The sequence below is a fragment of the Camelus bactrianus genome, chromosome 15 (genome assembly GCF_048773025.1).
Source record: "Camelus bactrianus isolate YW-2024 breed Bactrian camel chromosome 15, ASM4877302v1, whole genome shotgun sequence".
Lineage (NCBI taxonomy): Eukaryota > Metazoa > Chordata > Mammalia > Artiodactyla > Camelidae > Camelus > Camelus bactrianus.
In genome coordinates, this window is record NC_133553.1 from 53,330,823 (window position 1) to 53,351,197 (window position 20,375).

Consider the following 20,375-nt stretch of genomic DNA (forward strand, 5'->3'; position numbering starts at 1 on the left):
TTAAATGTTTAAGACTTGTGGCAGTTCTTGAGAAAGGAAAAATTAAAGGAACTTAGTAAGATACATAAAAATAACACTTCCCACTGAAACTTAAATTACTTAATGAGGAAGAGTCAAGAGTAAATAGGGAAATGCTTTAGGTCGGGGCTTCTTAGATTACAAGAGGAAATTTAATAATAGCTAAGAAGAGTGAAGGGGGCTTGATAAAATTTCCTTGAAAGAAAATGTATTCATATGGTAACTTTACTGATCTTGGTTTAAATTATCCTGAGTCACCTGCCTTTATGAGGTGGAGAGTCTTTTTTCATTGTATGTAACTTTAATCAAAGAGGTGATAATAGCCCCAAGCTGTGATGCTTTGGTGGGGGTTTTATTTGCCTAAGGCACACCTTCTATAAGTAGAGTCAGTGATTTTTAAAGTGCAGTTGACCCTTGTTTGTTTAGAGTGCTTTCATTCAGATTGGTGTATGACAGAGTGGTTTATAATTATCTATGGATAACGTACTGGCTTTTAAAAGACACTTATAAAATGGACATATCTCAAAATGGAATTAAATTTACAACAAACCAAACAAAAGCAACAACCATAGAATTACAGGGTCACATTTTAATTCCTGAATTTTACAGTTCAGCATTAATATCACCACATGTATACAAATGGTGTAAAACAAGTACAGTGGTATTTTTAATACAAAATAAACATCTGTTTTATGGAAAAACTATACTTCATATCTACACAGACAGCCCATCTTTTCCAAACAATAGCCAAAATTAAAATTAACTACAAAATCTCCAAAACAGGGGAAACTGCTTCAGTTTAAGCTATTCCAGGAAAAATGGACCCATAACACATTACAAGGGTGATCTGAAGACTGTAGCTGGAATTACTATTTTTAGTATTTTTTTTCTCCCAATGCATTAAATTGTAGTTTGGGGGACGTTCTTCTCCCTTCAGCATGATCTCAGATCATAGATGAGCAAACTAACATTAAAATATTTACAGTTAACTTGCTGTTCTAAAAATAAAACCTCTTAACTGTTTGCCTCAATTTATTACTTTAAATTCATTTACGTACATGGAATGTGCTTTTATTCTTTAAAAAAAAAGCAGCTTTCATCTTACACCCTTGTTTATTTATGGAAAAGCTTCATGTGCTGCACACTGACTTTGACAAAGAAGTAACTTCTTGGATCAAAATGGCCTCTAGATATTGAATGCCACTTAATTCAGCACTATTCTTTGTATATTATTCTTTATAAATTACATTTGAAAACTTGCCTGCAGCTCTGCAGTGGGAGAAACAACTTTACAAAGAAAGCAGAAAGTGACTTCAAAGTACCTTCCATGAAAGATTGTACTGGTTGGCAGTTAAAACATTCTGTTCAGTCCATTCCCATTTCTAGAATCACTTTGGAATACTACTGTACTGATCCTTTGCATCTGTTATCTCTAAAAGTGCTGATTTTAAAGCTGTATTAACAAAACTGTCCATTTTTAATCCAGCTTGTTTTCATCAAAATACATACTAAAAATTCCTAGTGTAGAAAACTCAGTATGTGCTGTAATACAGGGTGTATTTTCCTCCAACTGCCAATAAGGCTGAATTTTTGTTAAATCTTCAAATAAATGGTCCCACAGCTTAACTTCATTTTTTATGATAGTTGAATTTGCTTTCCATAAAAATTTCTTTTAAAAAGAGGCAACTGATTAAAAGAACAACATGGCCAGCACCATTATACAAGTAATGTTGTTGGGTTTGCAACTTAAGTTTTATAATTGTTTCTAGATTGGAAAACCCCCGGGAGCAACCCTGCATTAATAGTATTTTACCAACTTTGTCCCTCCCTCAAACCGTCCCAAAACCTGAGAGTTTCCTTACTAAGAAGCTATTTCCCAGGTTCTGGTTACTAACCCTTTTTTTTTTTTTTTGACAGCCTAAAAGGCAAACCCCTTAATTACTAGCAAGTGATCAAGTTCCTGGGAAGCCTGTTTCTTTACAGAACTAAATTCTCCTAGCTGATATACTGAGTGTCTTTTGCTACTCCTTGTATATTTATAAGTTCAAGTGAGAAAGCTTTCTGATTCAGATTTTCAGCTCATTGAACAGTTGCAGCATTTTAGAAAGACCACATGTTGAGGGTCTCCAGTAAATATTTTATGAGCCAAGACGAGGTCTTTTCCTGGGAGATGTTTCTTCTTCTTCCTCTTCCTCCTCATCATCTGGATAATCCACTAAACCAACCAAACTTGCCTATTGAAGAATAAAAAAATTTTTTAACATATGTAACTTAAAAAAAAAAAGCTTATTAGTACAAATGTAGTCACTTTTATAGATATTAGAAATCAATTTTCTAAACTAACCACACACATCTTTAACAGATATATTTGAATTTGATAAAGGAACTGCTTGAAATTATGAACAGTTGGTGCGTTCAGTCGGTGGCACTCTTAGTTACCCTGAGTTTTTATACTTGGTTCTTGGATTTTTAATGATACCTCACAATTCAATTCAGCAAAATTTCACTGTGTTCAAATAGCTATCTCCAAACAGTAGAACACACAAGGAATCATGAAATCTGGAGCTGGAAGGACCTTGGAGATGAACTAGTTCATTTCTCTAACATTAAACTAGAGAGGACAGCCAGTCAGTGGCAAGAAGTCTCCTTTTATCTCCATTCCCTGTGTATATATTTCATCACTAAGTCACATCATTGTTCTTATTCTGCTTTTGAGGAATAATTTAAAATGGCTGACGGTAACAGACACATGAAATGGTTCCTAAAAACTAATGACTAAAAAATTTAGGGCTAGCTCTCTCTAACCAAAAGAAAAGAAAGGATGAGGTATTTCAGGTGTTGTTAGTAATACACCCCTGTGAAAATCCTCTTAAAGCTCTGGACATTTTATCCAGAAAACTGTAAGTCCTCAGGTTTGCACTGATTTGAGTCAATCCCATGAAATTTATATACATGTCTTACAGGTTAAGAGAGCTACTGTAAACACTGTATCTAGGGAATAAGCAAATACAACCAAATAAGTCATATTTCAAACCTGAGTAGCAGCTTCATACCTAAAGAATGCAAGCATCTGGCATTAACACTTTACCAGAATATAACCAAAACACTGTAGTATTAATCAATGAAGTGCTCTGAGCAGCTAGAAACAAGTTAGCGGAAAGTCTGTGAACCAAATAAAACTTAAATACTTACATGAGAATCCTGCTGCTGCTTTTCAGCTTAATAACACACAATATTAAGTTTGATAAGTAAGAGGCAGTATGGCTAAATTATTAAGAATATATTGACTAGAGTCTGACTGCCTAACTTCAAATTCCAGTGGCACCACTTTTTAGGTGCATGACCTTGGGCAAGTGATTTAACATCTCTATATCTCAGTTTCCTTATCTGTAAAGTTGGTATAACAGTAATATTTAGACATGATTGGACTTTTCTGAATATTAAAAACAAAACATGTAAAGCACATGGCACAGTGCTTGATAAGTAGTTACTATTCAGTGATTGCTATTAGTTGCTATTACTAATATCATTATTATTTGTTATTTGGTTTCTAAATCAAACAAATTGGGTGAGAGGAGGTAGAAGCCATAATTACAGTATAAAAAGGTGCCAGTCTGATATTCACACAGATGAATGCAAGGTATTGAGGAAAGTTTTAATTCTGTTTAGGATTATGTATCATAATGTACAAATATTTCTGTTCCAAATGGTTAAGATTTAAAATAATTTTTTGCATAGGGTTAGGGTCAATAAATATTCTATCTGAAACATTCAGCTCTACAATTTAATCTTTAATTTTACCTCTATTAACTATACATATAAAATCATAAACTTATATTATACATTTAAAAAATCATGTTTACCATATAAAGATTAAAAATACAAAATGTGAAATACTGGAAGTAAAAGGGACTGTAAATCCAGAGATGCACACTGTGAAGAATTTGACAGGTTCCAGACTTTTAATATACAAGTACAAATGTATTGTTTTTAAACAAATATCAGCTTTCAATGTTAGTATACAACATTCTATTTTATTCTTTTAAACTCTAGTATTCCATGGTATGGCTACACCGTCAAAGAGTTAAATTCCTTGTTGGACGCTAAGATTGCTTTCCCAGGGATTGTATTCTCTTTAAAAATTTTTGTTTCTGAATATATACCAACAAAGACAAAACAGGAAAGGAGAAAACAGGATATGAAAACTGTCAAGGCATTTTTGGAAGAAGAGATATCAGAGGCAAGATAATTCATTTTTAAAAGAGAATAAAGAATGAAGTATTTGCAGGGGGATGAAATGAGAATCAAACTGATTTGTCTTAGCCCCGGGAAGGACTAGGAAGTTAGGGCACCAAAATACTGGGGGGAAGCAAGGAAGACAGTTGACAGTCAAGTAAATGAAACAGAAACTGTGTCCTCAATTCTACAATTCATTCCCCTACCCCACGCCCACCTCCACTAGGAGATCCCTGCTCCTCCACCACTACCAACCATAAACAAAAACCGAAAAGGGTCTGTACTTCAGGACTGCAGGCACAGTGAAGGGCAGAGGTAGGCGCTGGGCTGAAAAGGGAAGAATAAATTCTGCATATTGAGCTGAAACACCCTCACTCTAAGCTCTCTTTCCAATCCAGGCTCTTCGAACTTGCCAGGTGTAGCTGACTAGCTACGTCTGTAAAAGCTAGGTGGCTCCACAAGAAAAAGACAAACCAAAAAACACAACAACAAAACATACCCAAACTACTAACACTCCCTGAAAACAGCAGAGCATGTGTTCTAGTCCTTTATATAGGAAGTCCACACTAACAGGCCCTGCTTGTTTTTTAACTGGCTTAAAAAATTGAGACATAATTCACATACCATAAAGTTCACCCTTGTAAAGTGTACAATTCAGTGTGGTTTTAGTATATTCACAAAGTTGTGTGACTACCACCAATTCCAGAATATTTTCATCAAAAACTCCTCCCCTCCAACCAAAAAAATTCTCCATACTCACTAAGTCACTCCTCATTCTTCCCTCCTCCCAGTTCTTGGTAACCACAAATCTACTCTGTTTCTATGAGTTGCTTAATGCGGACAGTTCTTATGAATGGAAGCATACAATATGTGGCCTTTAGTGTTTGGCTTATTTCACTTGGCATGTTTTCAGGCATGTTTTGGCATTTATCAGTACTTAAATCCTTTCCCTTTTTACGGTCAAATAATATTGTTACGTATTTATCACATTTTATTTATCAATTCATCAGTTGATGGACATTTGGGTTGTTCCCATGTTTTTGGCTATTATGAATAATGCTATTAATATTCATGTACACGTTTTAGTGTGGACATATGTGTTTTCAGTTCTCTTGGGTATATACTCAGGACTGGAATTTAACTTTTGGGGGGAACTGCCAGACTATTCCAATGCTGCTGCACCATTTTACATTCCCAGCAACATATGAGGGTTGCAATTTCTCACCAACACTTGTTTTTTGGTCCATGTGTTTTATTATAGCTATCCTGTGGGTGTGAAATATAATCTCACTGTGGTTCTGATTTGCATTTTCCTAACTAATGGCTGTGACCATTGTGTCACGTGCTTATGTGGTCCATTTGTATATCCTCTTTGGAGAAATATCTATTCAAATGCCCATTTTAAAACCAGGTTGTGTTGTCTCTTACCAGATACACTTTCTCCCATTCTGTGGGTTGTCTTTTCACTTTATGATAGTGTCCTTTGAAGCACAAGTTTTTAATTTTGATAAAGTCTAATTTATCTATTGTTTTCTTTTGTAACACTTGTGATTGTGTTATATCTAAGAAATCAGTCTAATTTGAGGCCATGAATATTTCTGCCTGTATTTTTTCTTAAGAGTTTTATAGTTTTATTTCTTATATTTAAATCTTCTATCTATTTTGAGCTAAGTTCTCTAACAAGGTGAGAGGCAGGGTCCAACTTCATTCTTTTGAATGCAGATACACAATTTTCCTAACACCATTTTTTGAAAAGATTACTCTTTACCTCAGTGAATTGTCTTGGCATTCTTGCTGAAAATCTACCTTACTTTTTAATATGAAAGAAAATCCAAGCATCACTAGACACTTGAGAACATATCCAATATAAAAGAAGGGATCAAAACAAATGATCCCAATTAAAAAAACCTATGAAGAAACAATGACTTTTTTTTCCCTGAACCAAATGAACAAATTATAAGTTATGAAACTTAATATAATTTCATCATATTAACAAATCTAAGGAGATAAGAGTTCAAGAATTATCTTCTACTCAATGAAATAAAGAAAACATAAATCTTCTTTAAACATGATTAAAAGGTTTTTTAATCATCAGCAAAAGTGATAGCTTTTATATCTTCTAATTTTTGTGACTTTTCTTTATCTCACCTAATTGCATTGGCCAATTCCCCAGAACAATGGTTAAATAACAGCAGTGATAGCGGCATCCTGTCTTGTTCCTGACTTTGGTGTGAATGCTTCTATGTATCTTCCTTAAGTATAAAGCTAGCTTTTGGTACCAGCTATATATATCATGTTAAAGAAAACATCCATTTATTTCTATTTTACTGAGCATTTATTTGATAGCATTTATAAAAACTGTAAATGCACATTCTACATGGAAATACACATGTATGTGAAATGCTGTATTTAAAAGGTGACATAGCCATTCATACTTTGGAATTCTATGGAGGAAGTTCTTTTATGTCCTGATAAGGAAAGCTCACCCAGATAGGCTTGTTATATGAAAAAGCAGGATGCAGTGTTTTTTATTCCTGTGAACCTGTAGCAAAAGAAGTGTTTATTTTACCATCTCCTAATGGCTTCTCATTCTAATTTTGTAAGTGTTTTTCCTCAAGGAAAACATGCATATGTTTTATGGCAATTCAGCTAAAGCAATATTCTGTCTCTATAGCATTCACATCTTTAAAAAATATCTTTTAATTTCATTAGTAGCTAATGTTTCGCTGGCCTTGAAAACTATAAAATTTTCAAAGAATGTAATTTTTAAAACTATATTAGAGCTTTAGGATGCTTTCCAAAGGAAGGAAAGCAGATAAATTATCACCTGATCTATTTAATTTTAAGAATCAATCAATTTGATTGTAGCTATCAACAATGATGGTGAAAAATGGCTAAAGGGCCATTGGTGATAAAGAACAACCTTCACTTGGAAATATGGTCAGTTTGTTAAAGAAGGTTGGGAGCCAATTTAACTAGTGTTGTACTTCTGTGAACTATTTTGCTTAATTTCAAATTTTTGTGATAATCTTGAGCAACTGAGCAGTTAATCTGTTTTCTAAGAACAATTACTGTTTTTCTACCTGACTGCCCAAAAGATGTAGAACAAATGTATATAGCAATCTGCTGTTAGTGTCAAAAAAGGTGAAACAGGTGTTTGTACTTGTACTTGATTTTGCTTGTTCATAAGTAAAAAATTATCTGGAAGAAATAAGTTAAATACTCAGGGAAACATCTCAGAAAATGGGACAAGAGGATAAAAAAATTAGTAACAGAAGAGAAAAATTATGAAAATTATAAGATAATCCACAAGGCCCAACATCCAAACAAGGTGTAATGAAAGAGCATAAAATGTCCCCAAACTGAAAGACGTAACTGTTAAGCTGAGAATGCCCAAAGTATATCATCATAAAATTTCAGAATACAGGGATAAAAACCCAAATGCTTTCAAGAAGAATAAAATAAAATCACACACAATGGCTCAGAAATAAGAATGTCTCTGGACTTCTTGGCAGCAATAACTTCAAATTTCTGATAGAAAATTATTTCCAATTTGGTTTCAGATTCAGTTAAATTGTCAATCAACTATGAGAACAGAATAAAGACATCTCTATATATGCAAGGTCTCAAATTTCTCTCTCCTGGAACTCTTGGCTCAAGAAACAAAGGATATGCTCCACCAAAATGAGAGGGAAAAATCAAGAAAGAGAACAAAGACATGAGATCCAGGAAATAAACAACATAAGAAAAGGAGAGAGGCAAAAGGAAGTATTAGGTTGATTGCAGAGGCAGCTTTAAGACAGTAACTGTGCAGCAAGTCTAGAGAGCAACCAATCCAGGTTGGAACAGGATGGGAGACTTCAAGAGAGATCTCCAAGTCTCCAAGGGGGAGACTATGTGGAAATAAACCTGAGAGGTACTGAAAGAATTAGTGAGATGCACAAAACTGTTATAACAAATGAAAAAAGAATGGCAATTATTTCCTCTAGAAAAAGAGAAAAGTTTAAAGAAAAACACAGTAAAGAAAACAAGAGCAGGAAAAAATAAGTAAGAATATATTATCATTATAGCTATCAAGTTATCAAATACTGTTTAAACCAAAAATTGTGACACAGAGAGTGATAAGGTTCAGGATGTGGTAAAGAGTGTTCACGTGTGCTTAATTCTCAGCTACCATAACAAGAATTTAAGAAATTATATCTAAATATGGTAAAATAATAATGGCAGCATTAGCATGTTATTTAGAAATAGAAACAGCTAGAAGAGTTCCAAGCTTTCTCTGTGAAGAAGAAAAGAGGACTTATTTTTTTTTAAACTTTCAATATTATTTGCCTTTTAAAAGTAAATGCATATTAAAAAAAAGTGCATAATTACTTTGATTAAAAAAAAAGAAAGCTAGTATATATTGAGAATGTGCCAAACAGTGCTCTAAGCTCTTTACATTTATTAAATAATTTAGTCTTCACAACAAGCGTATAGAGTAGGTGCTATTTTATCCCTGTTTAAAATGAGGAAAAGACTAACTAAATAATTTACTCAAGGTCAAAGAGCTAGAAAGAGGCAAAGTCAAGATTTAAACCCAAACAATATAACTTCACAGCAGCAAATATTCTTAATAAAGTGTCACAATAGTCTACTAAATTGTCCTATCAAAAGGTGAAAATTTAAAACTGCTAGTTAAGACTGCATTTCACAATTAGTAGAATCCCATTGAAAATGCTACTTCTGTGATCTTTAGTCAAGAGCCCTCTGCTTGAATACTGAAGAAAGATTCTGCATTTCTGTAAAAAAATAAACTCAGACTTGTATTTTGTGTTCAAAGCAAGAAGCATCACTTCAATTAGGTTTTCTACCGTGGCATTTTCCCCCTCTTGTCCTTCTACCCTTAAACTAACAGTTGTCCTATGTTTATGCCTTTTTATTTTAAGCCACTCCTTTTTGGAGAAAAGGATATATTACATACAATAACAGTGTAAATGAAAGAAAAAGTTTCATATAAAATTTAAACTTGTTATATAAAAAAAGTAACCAATGGAAAATACATTTGCTAAGTGAATGACAAAAGGTTAATATTCTTAACTGAAGACTCATTCATATTAAAAAAACATAAACCAATTTTAAAAAGGCAAGACTAAGAACATAAAATTTACAAGAGCACATTCAGAAGGCTACTATTCAACCCTACTACTAACAAAGGACACAACTGAACTGTATGAGATACATGCTGTCTCCTCTATCTAACTGCTAAAGATTAAAAATAATTATAATATTGGCGACGTTGCACTGAGCCAAGCCTACTCACACAATGCTTATGGTAACATTAACTGATGTAGCCTTTCTGGAGAAGAATTTGACAGTATGTGTGAAAACATTCTTCCACTCATCTATCCAAGAAAATAATTTAAAATCCAACAATACTAGTAGTCAGTGAAATATCAGAATCAACTTATGTGCTCTAAAATATTCGTGGGGGGAGGGGATGCTTACAAATATTGAAAATAATACAGCTAAATAAAATGAAATTCTGTATTCATCAACAATCTTTTAATTAACACAGAACAATAAAAGCAGGATATAAAACTGTTTATAAGAAGACTTCAATTATGTGTCAGATAAATCCATAAACCTGAAGAAAAATCAATCAAATGTTAGCAGTAATGTTCTCTGATGACAATGTGTGCAATTTTTTTCTTCTTTGCAATTATTTTTATTATCCAAATTTTCTTCAGGAAACATGAAATAATTTTACAGATGGAAAAACCAAAGTGTGTGTGTAGAGTAGTCTCACATACCTTGGTGGCTGTTACTGACGTAGCCAAGTTTGTTGTTTTGGAAGAGGATCCATTAGAACTTGCTGGTGGTGTCTGAGCCACTACAGATTTACTGTTTGCACTGTTTGTTCCATTAGCAGCACTGGCAGAGTGGGAGAAAGTAAATTTGAAGCCACCAGAAGATGTCCTTTTGGGAAGATTTTCCTTGTCTTCACTTTCTTTTGCTAAAGCAAATGTAAAAATTTGAATCTTTATCAATAAATATTGCTAAATCTGAAAAGAACAATAATTTAAAAACTTATAAAACACTGCCTTTGCATAAGAGCTAAAAGGGTAGAACATGATGTGTACAGTGGTAACTCCTTAGTAGCTGGAGTCTTAAAAAATCTCAGGATTAGAAAGGACCTTAAGAGTCATATATCAGATGTAGCCTTCCCATGCTAGGATTCCACACTGCTATCACCAGGACTCTTCCAAGGACTCATCAGCTGTCTAATTCTTCCTTTTATTGTCTCTCTGCAGCTTCCACTTACTAACTCGGTACTTCCATACTCCTTGTGAAAACCTAATAATCTCTCCCACAAGTCAATCTTTCAAATGCCTAAAGAAAATGATTATGATCATGTCTATCAGCCGTTATTTTCTGAATATGCCAGGTTCCTTTAATTATTTCCTTTATGACATGGGTGTCTACTATCCTTTAATATCTGGCTGCTCCTATTTTTGTATATGACTCTTAACTGGATGCAGTACTTCAAGTATGGCCTCACTGCCTCTTTACTGTAATGAGTAAAGGTAGAAGAATTTGGCTACCAAAAGGTACCTATTCCCTAGGAAATTTTAATAGGCAAGTTGCTCCCTCAGGCTGAAGCAAATAGAACTTATGACATCAATGAGTGGAAAATAAGTGAGGCTGGGAACAACAGTTTCAGGGATAATGTAACAAGAAATAAATGAAACACTATCTAATGAGAAATACCTTTAAAAATCCTCACATTCAAAATCACAAACTTACATAAAGTCTAGGAAATGCTTTTGCCTTTCAAGAGATGTTTTTATGAGACATTTAAATGATGTATGCAGGACAGTACTCCAATAATGGTGATTTCTCAGGCCATAGAATTAAAGTGATTAGTTCTTTTGAAAAATACCAGTAAGACCTTAGTTCCACAAACAAGATAAACATATTTGAAAGACATGAATTTTATCTTTACTTATCCTCTCTTGATTTTATCTTTCTGAAACTTTTATAATAATTTAAAAAAATTTTAAAGAGCAAATTTACTTTGAGACAAACGTTTCTTCAGCTGTAAATGATGAGTGCTCTAAAGTTTCTATGGATCTATATGATCTCTATTATTATTAGAGATTTGTATAGAAATAAAACCAAGACTGTTCACTGAAGACAAAGTATAAATAGAACATGCAATTTCTAAACAGCAAATGAAAATTATCACAAAGTGGCAAGTTTCAAGAAAAATATTTTAAACATGAAATGTTTTTAAAATCAGATTTAAAAAAAGTTCATGATTTTAAAAGGTTTTGATTCAGCATAAGCAGAAAATTCATGTCTTTCATATAAAGTATGATCACAACTTCACAAGCAAATGAATAATTTCTGTACTAAATAAGAGAACTAATCAAAAATTAAAAAACTGAATACCTTTTTTGGTCTCCATGAATTTTTCATAACTATCTGGAAAATCATCTTCTGGCTTAGATTTTTCCACTGGCGCCACAACTGTTTTTCCTTCCTCCTCTTCATCTTCATTAAACCACATTTCTTCATCCTCTTCCAAGGCTTTTGCATCTCTGCGAAATCTGTTACTACGTAATATAGATGGTACACTGTAAGAAATATATCACAAACATTGAGTAATGATTTCAACTTCCTGACCAGATTAAATCTGAGAATAAATATGTATAACCAAGAGGAACTGAAGTAATTTTAACTTAGTATAACATATCATAATCATCTCAGTTGTGATATAAAATGTAAGCAGGGAAAACTTCAAGGATGTCTGTGTACTAAACTAAAAATTTATTGAGTTATGATATAGAGCAGTAATTTTTCATATAAAAGATTCAGGGTAGTGAGAATATCCTACTCGCCTCACAATCCTGAACTAATGATGGAAAGAAAATTCCTGGGTAAATTTCATATGTAAGATCAAACCATACAAGATTTTAGACAGAACTTTATAGGCTATAAGTACAACATACTTAAAACAATACCTGTTCAGTTTCTGATTTTGTCTGTCTTTTTCTTGCTCATATTTAGTCTTCAATCCTTTGAATGTCTGAACATATTCAATCGATTCAAGTGCTTTATAAAAATTTTCAACTATATGTGCAGTAAGAGACTTGATATCTTCCTGTATAAGCACAAAATTTATATTTCAAATACAATACAATGCTTGTTAGAAGAAAAACTTAAACAAAAAACTTTAAAAAATATTTCCAAAGCTAATCAAAAAAAGGTTTTTTCTAAATCATCTTCCAAAAATAAATGTCTTAGTTTATGTATGAGCCAGGACTTCACAACAAACTTGGAAGAAAGGAGAAGCAATTCACTGAAGCCCTTCTGGGAGACTATAAAGAACATTTGAAAAGTAAATGGATTTAGTTTATGTCTCTTGTTTATTTTTGCATTTACATAACAGCACTTTACTATTTTCTTAAAATTTTTTTTTAAATTTTATTTATTTATTTTATTTAAAAAACTTAAAAAAAAAATGGAGATACTGGGGATTGAACCCGGGATCTCATGCAGGCTAAGCACACACTCAACCATTGAGCGTACCCTCCCCACCAACATTTTACTATTTAAAAAGCACTTTCACATACAATTTCACTTGATTCTTATAACAATTCTGTGACATAGGTTTTATTATATCTGTTTTACAAAGGAAAATTGAGGCTATGAGAGAGGATTGATGGTCTGATCAAGAGCACATTACTAGTCAGAAAGTAGATGTTGAAATTATATTTTCAACAAACAGTGAAAGGTATTAATTACTTAATGACTCCGTGTTTAACCATCAAAATGGGATAAGCCTTACCTAAAAAATAATCATAGATTCCTCTGACTATATCACACATACATATCTGATAAAACAACTAGAATTCTTCCTATTTCAGCAGTTCTCTAATTGTATAAATTTTTGTGAAATAAATCAATAGTCATATCCTCTATATTCCAAGTGATCACTGCAAATGCATGGGTGCAAAGCAGGCTCATTATTAAAAGTAATTAAGGTGTGATTCAGGACTTCAATACTAGTAATAAGTATACAAGCCACTTCTTTAAAAGATAAACCATAATCTAATTGCTTAAAGATTTTTAAGTCTTTAGTTCCCCTGGACATGTCTATCAAAAAATATGCAAAGAAAAATCAGAAACCTAGGTAAAATGGTTCTGTGTTATATACTGAAACAAAAAGATAAGCTTTGGGATTCAATTACATTTATCAAGCACTCAAAATTATTTTCAAAAAATATATTCAACCATAGGAACAGGAATGGGGTTGTGAACCCTACAATTCATTATATCAGTATCTCACCAAAAATTTTAAAGGAAAAAATTTTTAAGTTAATTTCTAATTCATAGAACAGTACATTGTAAACCTGGGTTCAGATACCTGGTAAGGGCGTTAAGTTTGTTCATTTTTCTCTTAAGGCTAAAGACAATACCTCTAGCCTCTTCATCCATTTTGAAAACCATACTCTGGATAAGTGACTACTCTAAGAAAAACAATCTAATTGGCCAAATAATCTTTATATCAAAACAGTGTCATCAGTACAAATCTGATTTGTAAGAAACAAAACAAGAGAATGAATTTCTAGCTTTGACTTTCTTTTTTCAAGTTCCTTCTAACCATGTAGCCATTTCCCCCCCAGTGGAATCTTTCAGTATGTGGGAGAGGGTAAATTTATTGTACTGGTTCTTTGATTATCTGTCTTACCCCTTTATTCACATTGAGCTCTTTCCAGATTTCATTATGACAAATCTTTTGTTGCCCGAGACAGAGTTGCAATGTATCTTCAAGTCCTGACTATGCTCCTAATCAAATGTATATCCTTAAACAGGTCAGTTAATCACTCTGGGTATCTTAAGACCCTCGTCTATAAAATAAGGCAATTGCAGTAGTCCACCTAACTTCCTGGTCTCTTCCACTTAAAATTCCATGATGTCGTACCTTTCATGCATCTTATATATTAATGTCTACCAAGGGAATTATATAAACCTTTCTATTCATTTTTATCACTAACTCTACAATAGGTCACAGAGATCACATGCTTGATTGAAATATCTACATATGCTAAGTATCCTGAAACATTTGGCAAAAAAAAAGGAAATGAGAAAAATATAGAGTAAATGTGGTTTAAAACACTACACTGAATTTCACAACTAAAATTTTTTAAAATTGTAGTATAGCTGATTTACAGTTTAAAATATTTAAACATCACTAAACATATAATTATTTTAATTTACTAAAAATCTTTTAATATAAACTTACCACTCTTATAAATTCAAATAACTCAACAACAGCTGAATTCAATAGATTGTACCGAGTTCCATTATCCAGAAGAGCATTTATAACTGGCTCAAAAAGATTTCCCTTGGTGATGTAACGATTATAAAATTCATCTTTAAGGCCGATTATCCGCCTCATAAAACGAAGAGCACCTAATTAAACAATAAAGGGAATAAGTTAATAATCTTACTAGTATTAATTATTATACAGGTATTTTTACAAAAAGCAATGTATATGTTCTTCTAAAGTAAAAAGCAAAACTGCACTAAAAATAGTTGGGCTCTGAGAAAAACAGAGTTAGGGAAAGACCACTCAAACTTGTACAACTTATGCAGCAGAGAGCTAACAGAAGCCCCAGTAATTGGTAGGCAGACAGCTCCAAGGCAGAGGGATTAAAAAATATACAAAACCATACAATGCAAATGCTGGCAGTACTTAGAGTAGTGCTGATGGATGTGGAGACAATGCAGTGAAGGCAGCTCAAAATCAGAAGGGGACTGTCATTAAGGGGTCACAGGGATGGTGCAGCCTGCCAAGAGCCAAGACTGTCTTATCTCTCTGGGGGATGGGGTGGGAAAGGGAGTGGGGGGAACTTCCGAGGTAGATTTTTAAAGTTTTCTGAAAATACAGCCACAGGGGTTCCTGCTACCAGTATAACAGGAGAGCTAAAGGTTTTGTACTTTTCTGGTAAGAATATAGTTTCACTCCCACTATTCCAGTTCTCTCTGCCTTGGGAAAATCATCTGTGACCAAAACCACCTCCAGATTACAGTAACATCATTTCCTTGTTTACAAATTGCTTATGAGCTGTTTTGCCTTTGATAAACATGTACTACTATGACAGATCAGACTGTACTTGTAAAAGAAAGACAGAGTAACAGATAAGCAGCATAATTTGGCTTTTCACATTTTAGAAAACCGGAAAGAAATTTCCCTTTAACTAGTCTTTTCCCTAGCTAAATAAAGCTAAACAAATTTAGCAATTTTACTACGAAAACTTTTATGGAACAAAAATACCGTAATTTCAATCCCTTATTTTTATGTTTGTTGATCTTTTAATTTTTATTCTACAGACACCACTAGCCACATCTTTTAAAAACCAAGGTTTCTGATTTTGTAAGTCAGTTTCTCATTTCAACCCTCTGTTCACGGATGGAAGTCATTAAAAGAAGCTGTGCCTGTTCTAAATATTGTCTGAAAATAAAACAGAAATAGGCCACATAAGGTATAAATGTATGATAACGTAAAACTAAACAGGTGTGGACAGAAGTGATACACCTAAAACATCACCTCTTTTTAGGGCAGGACAAGAAATAGTTTACTTATGATTAAAAAGACTGAAGTATTGGCAAAGATCTGAGCAAACAAGCACTTTCATGTACTGCTGGTGAATGAAGTGACATGCACACAAAGCTACAGTTAAAACAGCACTGTTTATAATAATGGAAGTCTTGAAGCAATAAAAACATTTAAATACTGGAGATCTGTTCAATTATGATATATTCATATAACTAGAACTACTCTGCAGTCATTTCAAAAAGGACTTTTTACAGAAAGTCAGATAGAAAAACCTAGTACTAGAACTTCAATTGTTCCAAAATTGATATAAAAATTTAGTGTAAATCCAATCAGGATAAACTGGATAAAATTATTTTTAAGTGACTGTGGAAGAACAAATATCCAATGACCCAAGAAAATTATGAAAAAGAAAACTGAGTGGGTATTGAGCAGATATTAAATTTTACAACAGAGATACTATAATGGCATAAGAATAAACATTCCTATTTATTTCATTTAGTGAAATAAAGAAAAGATGGTTCAGAAATAAGACACAAGTATATATGGTAACTTACTGCATACCAAAAGTGATTATTTTAATTCAGTAAGGAAAATATAGTTTATTTAATAAGATGTTGGCACAATTGGCTATCCATCCAGAAGAAAGTAAAGCTTGATTCTCACTTCAAACCATATGCAAAAATAAATTTCAGATGTATTACAAATATAAATGTATAAAATAATGAAAATATTAGAAGAAAATTGAGGAGAATATTTGTATAACCTTAGGACATAAGTGTCTCTCCTAAACAAGACAGAAAACCCAAAAGCTGTAGAAGAAAGAAAGACATATAATACCACCATAAAGAATTTTCAAACAATTATATGGAAAAAAATAAAAGCAAAGACAAAAGACAAATGAGACCAGGACATTTTCCCCCCTAAATGTGATAAACTGTTAATATCTCTAACATATAAGAGCTCTAAGAAAAATAGGCAATTCACAACAGGTAAAATGTAAAACCACTAAAATGTAAAAAGACATTGTCAAGGAAAATGTAAGCTAAAAAAGCAAATGGAATACATTTTCCATGCTAGGTTGATATCATTTTAAAAAGTAGTAACCTTGAATGCTGGAAGAATGTCAAGTGTGTCAATCTTTTGGGAAAGTAATCTGGAGGTTGTATATTAAACTAAAATTTAAAAGGATATATTAAAAATACATAAACATTTTGCAATCCTATTATTAGGAATCTATCTCATGGAAATAAACCAATGAAAGGTTTATGTACTAGTCTATTTATGTACAGTGCTGTTTGAAATGGCAAAATATCAAAACCTTGTAATCCATGAATTGGAGAACAGTAGAATAAATTGCAGAAGAGCCAGTCTATGAAATGTTACTCAGCTTTGTTTACAAAAAATATTAGTTCACACCATATCCAATGACCTAGAGTAATATTAAGGTACCAAGATGTGTGTTAGCATGATCCTGTTTTTGTAAAAATAAAACATAAAAACTTAAAGATGTATGAATATATCTACGTAAATCTGTATAGGTATGGAAAAAATGGAAAGGAAATAGTGCAGTCAGTTAATGATGGCTACATTAAGGCCTTAAAAATAAAGGAGGTATTAGTGAGATTAACCTTTTCTGTATACATTAAATTAAATGTTTAAATTTTAACTATGACTTAAATAAAAATTTTTTCCTTCCAGTTTTATTGAGATATAATTGACATACAGTACTGTATGTGGTTTTTTTTGGGCAGCCAGGGGGCGGTGATTAGGATTTTTATATATATACACACATATATAAATGGAGGTACTGGGGATTGAACCCAGGCTAAATAGGCAGGGACTCTACCACTCCCCATCTTAACTATTATATTTATGCTCAGAAAAATCCCACAAAGTTCTTTTAATTTGGAGGGAGAAGGAGGTTTCTTCATTTCTATTTGCAGATGAAATTATGAAGAGGAAAGGAAAGTTTATAGTTTGCCAAAAATCAACACTGGAGCAAGTATCAGCATTTAAGTTTGATTTTTATTGGTTCAAGTGGTCTAGTGAAGGGCTACCCATAAGTTATTTTATAAGTTCAAATAAATAACTTGAGTTACACAAAACATTTCAAGGCCCATATCTCAAAAATATAAAGTCACTACTAAACTATAGTTTGATGAAGCCAATGCAAAAGACAGCAGGACTGCTTCTATTAGTGAAATGTCACTGCACATGGTATTATATCACAAGTTTAGCTAACTGAATCTAATTGTGAGCAATATGTGGGTGTGGAAGCACTATGACCCATTCTTCTTGTCCTTTAAATAAAAGTAAACAGAAGATTAGTACTTTTCACAATCATCTCTTTAAAAGCATATACACTGCTAGAAAAACAAATCCACATGGGTAACTTAAGCTTTTCTCTCTATGAAAAATGTTGTTCCATTTAAAACATTTTACAAGAATGTTCATTTAAATTGCTACTTACACAAAGCCAGGAAAGTGTGCTTGGAATTCATCAAGACCAAGACTCTTCTTAGCAAGTCCTTGTTCATAATATAGTTTTTTATGTGATACGTGTGATGTTCCACACAAAATGTGAGTAGCTCTAAAATTAAGGCAAGCAGCTGTGCTGTTTGATAATTGTCTACAAAGAAAGTCATCTCATGAAATAAACACTGCAACACATCTAAACAAACAGAATAAAGTGTACATCCTATATTTTAGAGCAAAAGTAAAATTTTATTTTCTCATTTTTGTATCAAAGAAGCTACAGATCTTCACTTTTTCATTAGGCAGAAGTATTAGCAGTTTTACCTACTAAATAGATACTTTCTAAGGCTCTTACTAAAATATTTAATAATGTAAAAGGAAAAAAGTCTCAATAAAAATATAGGAATATGACAAAACCCTATATTTTTACTGCATTGAGATCTTCTTGGTAATGTGTCCTTAATATGTACCGTCATTAGTAATATTAATGGCTCTGTAAAAGGGTTCACTCCACCTGTAAAGAGGAAATACCTCAAACTTTTTGCCTAAAATAGTGCAAAGCAAATTTCCCAAGAAAAATTAATACGCTTTCTTTAAAGACACTTTAAGGAAAGGATATTTTTGGCTATTTGACTATCAAGTGAAAAATATCACATCAAGATTTTTTAACAAAAACCTTTTTAACATTAAATCAAGATAACCATGAAAGGCCTACTGAAATACAGCAGCTTTGTTTTCCTCAAGAGGCTTTGGTTTATACATTCATGGAATGATTCTAAATTGCTTCTGAATTTCAAAACTGAATGTATGTCAAGGGCTTATACAGGTAATTACCCATACTTACTAGAAATAATTTAGGCAAGAAAATATTAAACTGTGAAGAAATTATGGAATCACTGCCTTACAGAACAGAAAAAATAACTGACAACATCTAGTCCAACTATTTTATGTTTTCATGAGGACTACAGACGTAAACATTTTAATGAACATCACATGATGCTGTCAGGAGTAAATGAGCATTCTTTTTAATAACAGAATGACCATTATGTATACAAAATACAATTCTGGTTTTCCAAAGATCTTTTCTACTTTAAATGTAAGTAAAGAGTTTTACTTGCTCCTGACCAATTTGTGTAACAGCCCAGACCACAGCTAGTTATTTCAACTAGCTACTCACCATTAAAAACAAAGTCCCTTAGATTTTGTTTACAAAAGATTTTCTAACAATGATCTGTAGTGTTAATTTAATTTCTTGCTTTCACTTTCCCAAATTAGGCCATGAAATTACTCATTATACCTTTAATAATCCAATTTCTAAGATTCTTTATTTGAAAGTGGCTTTTCTAAAGCTTTGATCAGCCTGGTAGAAAATATAGGATGCTAGGTATACACAGCATACTTTCCACACTATCAGGTCCATACCCGATATGCACATTTCGAGTAGAAGTGACAGTGTTTATACTCAGATTCATGAACAATACCTAAGCGTGAGACTGTTGTAAAGATTAGTTCCTGACTGGCCTTAGCTTACTAGATTTAAAAAATAAGAACTAAATCCCCAACATTTAGATGTCTTTTTAAAAAAAAGGCCAGAAAACAAGCTCTGAATTTACAGGGGGGAAAAGAACCGACAGAATTTCAACTGGGTTTTCCATCTTTTATATTGGATAAAGTGGAATTTTTTCTGTATAATTTAAAAAAAGTAAATCTATTTTTGGATTTTTGGTTGAAAATATGTCTTCCCTAGCCTTGTATAGGTGCATTATACTCTGCATAGGAAAAAAAGTATACTTTGCATTAGTTCAAAGTAAGAATTTATACTTACCAGGACAAATCGTGCTGTTTTTGTTAGATCCAACTATATTATCTAATAAAAAAATTAAAATCAGTGACTTCAGTAATAATATCTCACATTTCCCTTGAACTTTATAACATACAAGGCACATCTTTGATCATAACCTCATTTTACCTGCATAATAATCATTAAGAATTAGTAGCTTTAGTCAAATATTATACCTCTATTGGCAATCTTTCAGAG

General features: G+C 32.5%; 1 protein-coding gene across 3 annotated transcripts in view; it reads right to left on the reverse strand.

Moving 5' to 3' along the window:
* Positions 1-587: 587 nt before the first annotated feature.
* PPP4R3B (protein phosphatase 4 regulatory subunit 3B) overlaps positions 588-20,375 on the reverse strand; it is a 51,260-nt gene continuing 31,472 nt past the window's right edge. For 2 of the 3 annotated variants that reach the window (XM_045514365.2, XM_010951875.3), the window contains exons 10-16: positions 20,163-20,204; positions 18,333-18,491; positions 14,546-14,715; positions 12,261-12,400; positions 11,689-11,873; positions 10,047-10,249; positions 588-2,252 (exon numbers count right to left, since the gene is read on the reverse strand). In XM_045514365.2, the coding sequence (XP_045370321.1) occupies positions 2,157-2,252; positions 10,047-10,249; positions 11,689-11,873; positions 12,261-12,400; positions 14,546-14,715; positions 18,333-18,491; positions 20,163-20,204 (995 nt within the window). In that variant the 3' untranslated portion in view covers positions 588-2,156. The remainder of the gene's footprint in view (positions 2,253-10,046; positions 10,250-11,688; positions 11,874-12,260; positions 12,401-14,545; positions 14,716-18,332; positions 18,492-20,162; positions 20,205-20,375) is intronic. The other variant, XM_010951876.3, reaches the window with a different exon arrangement.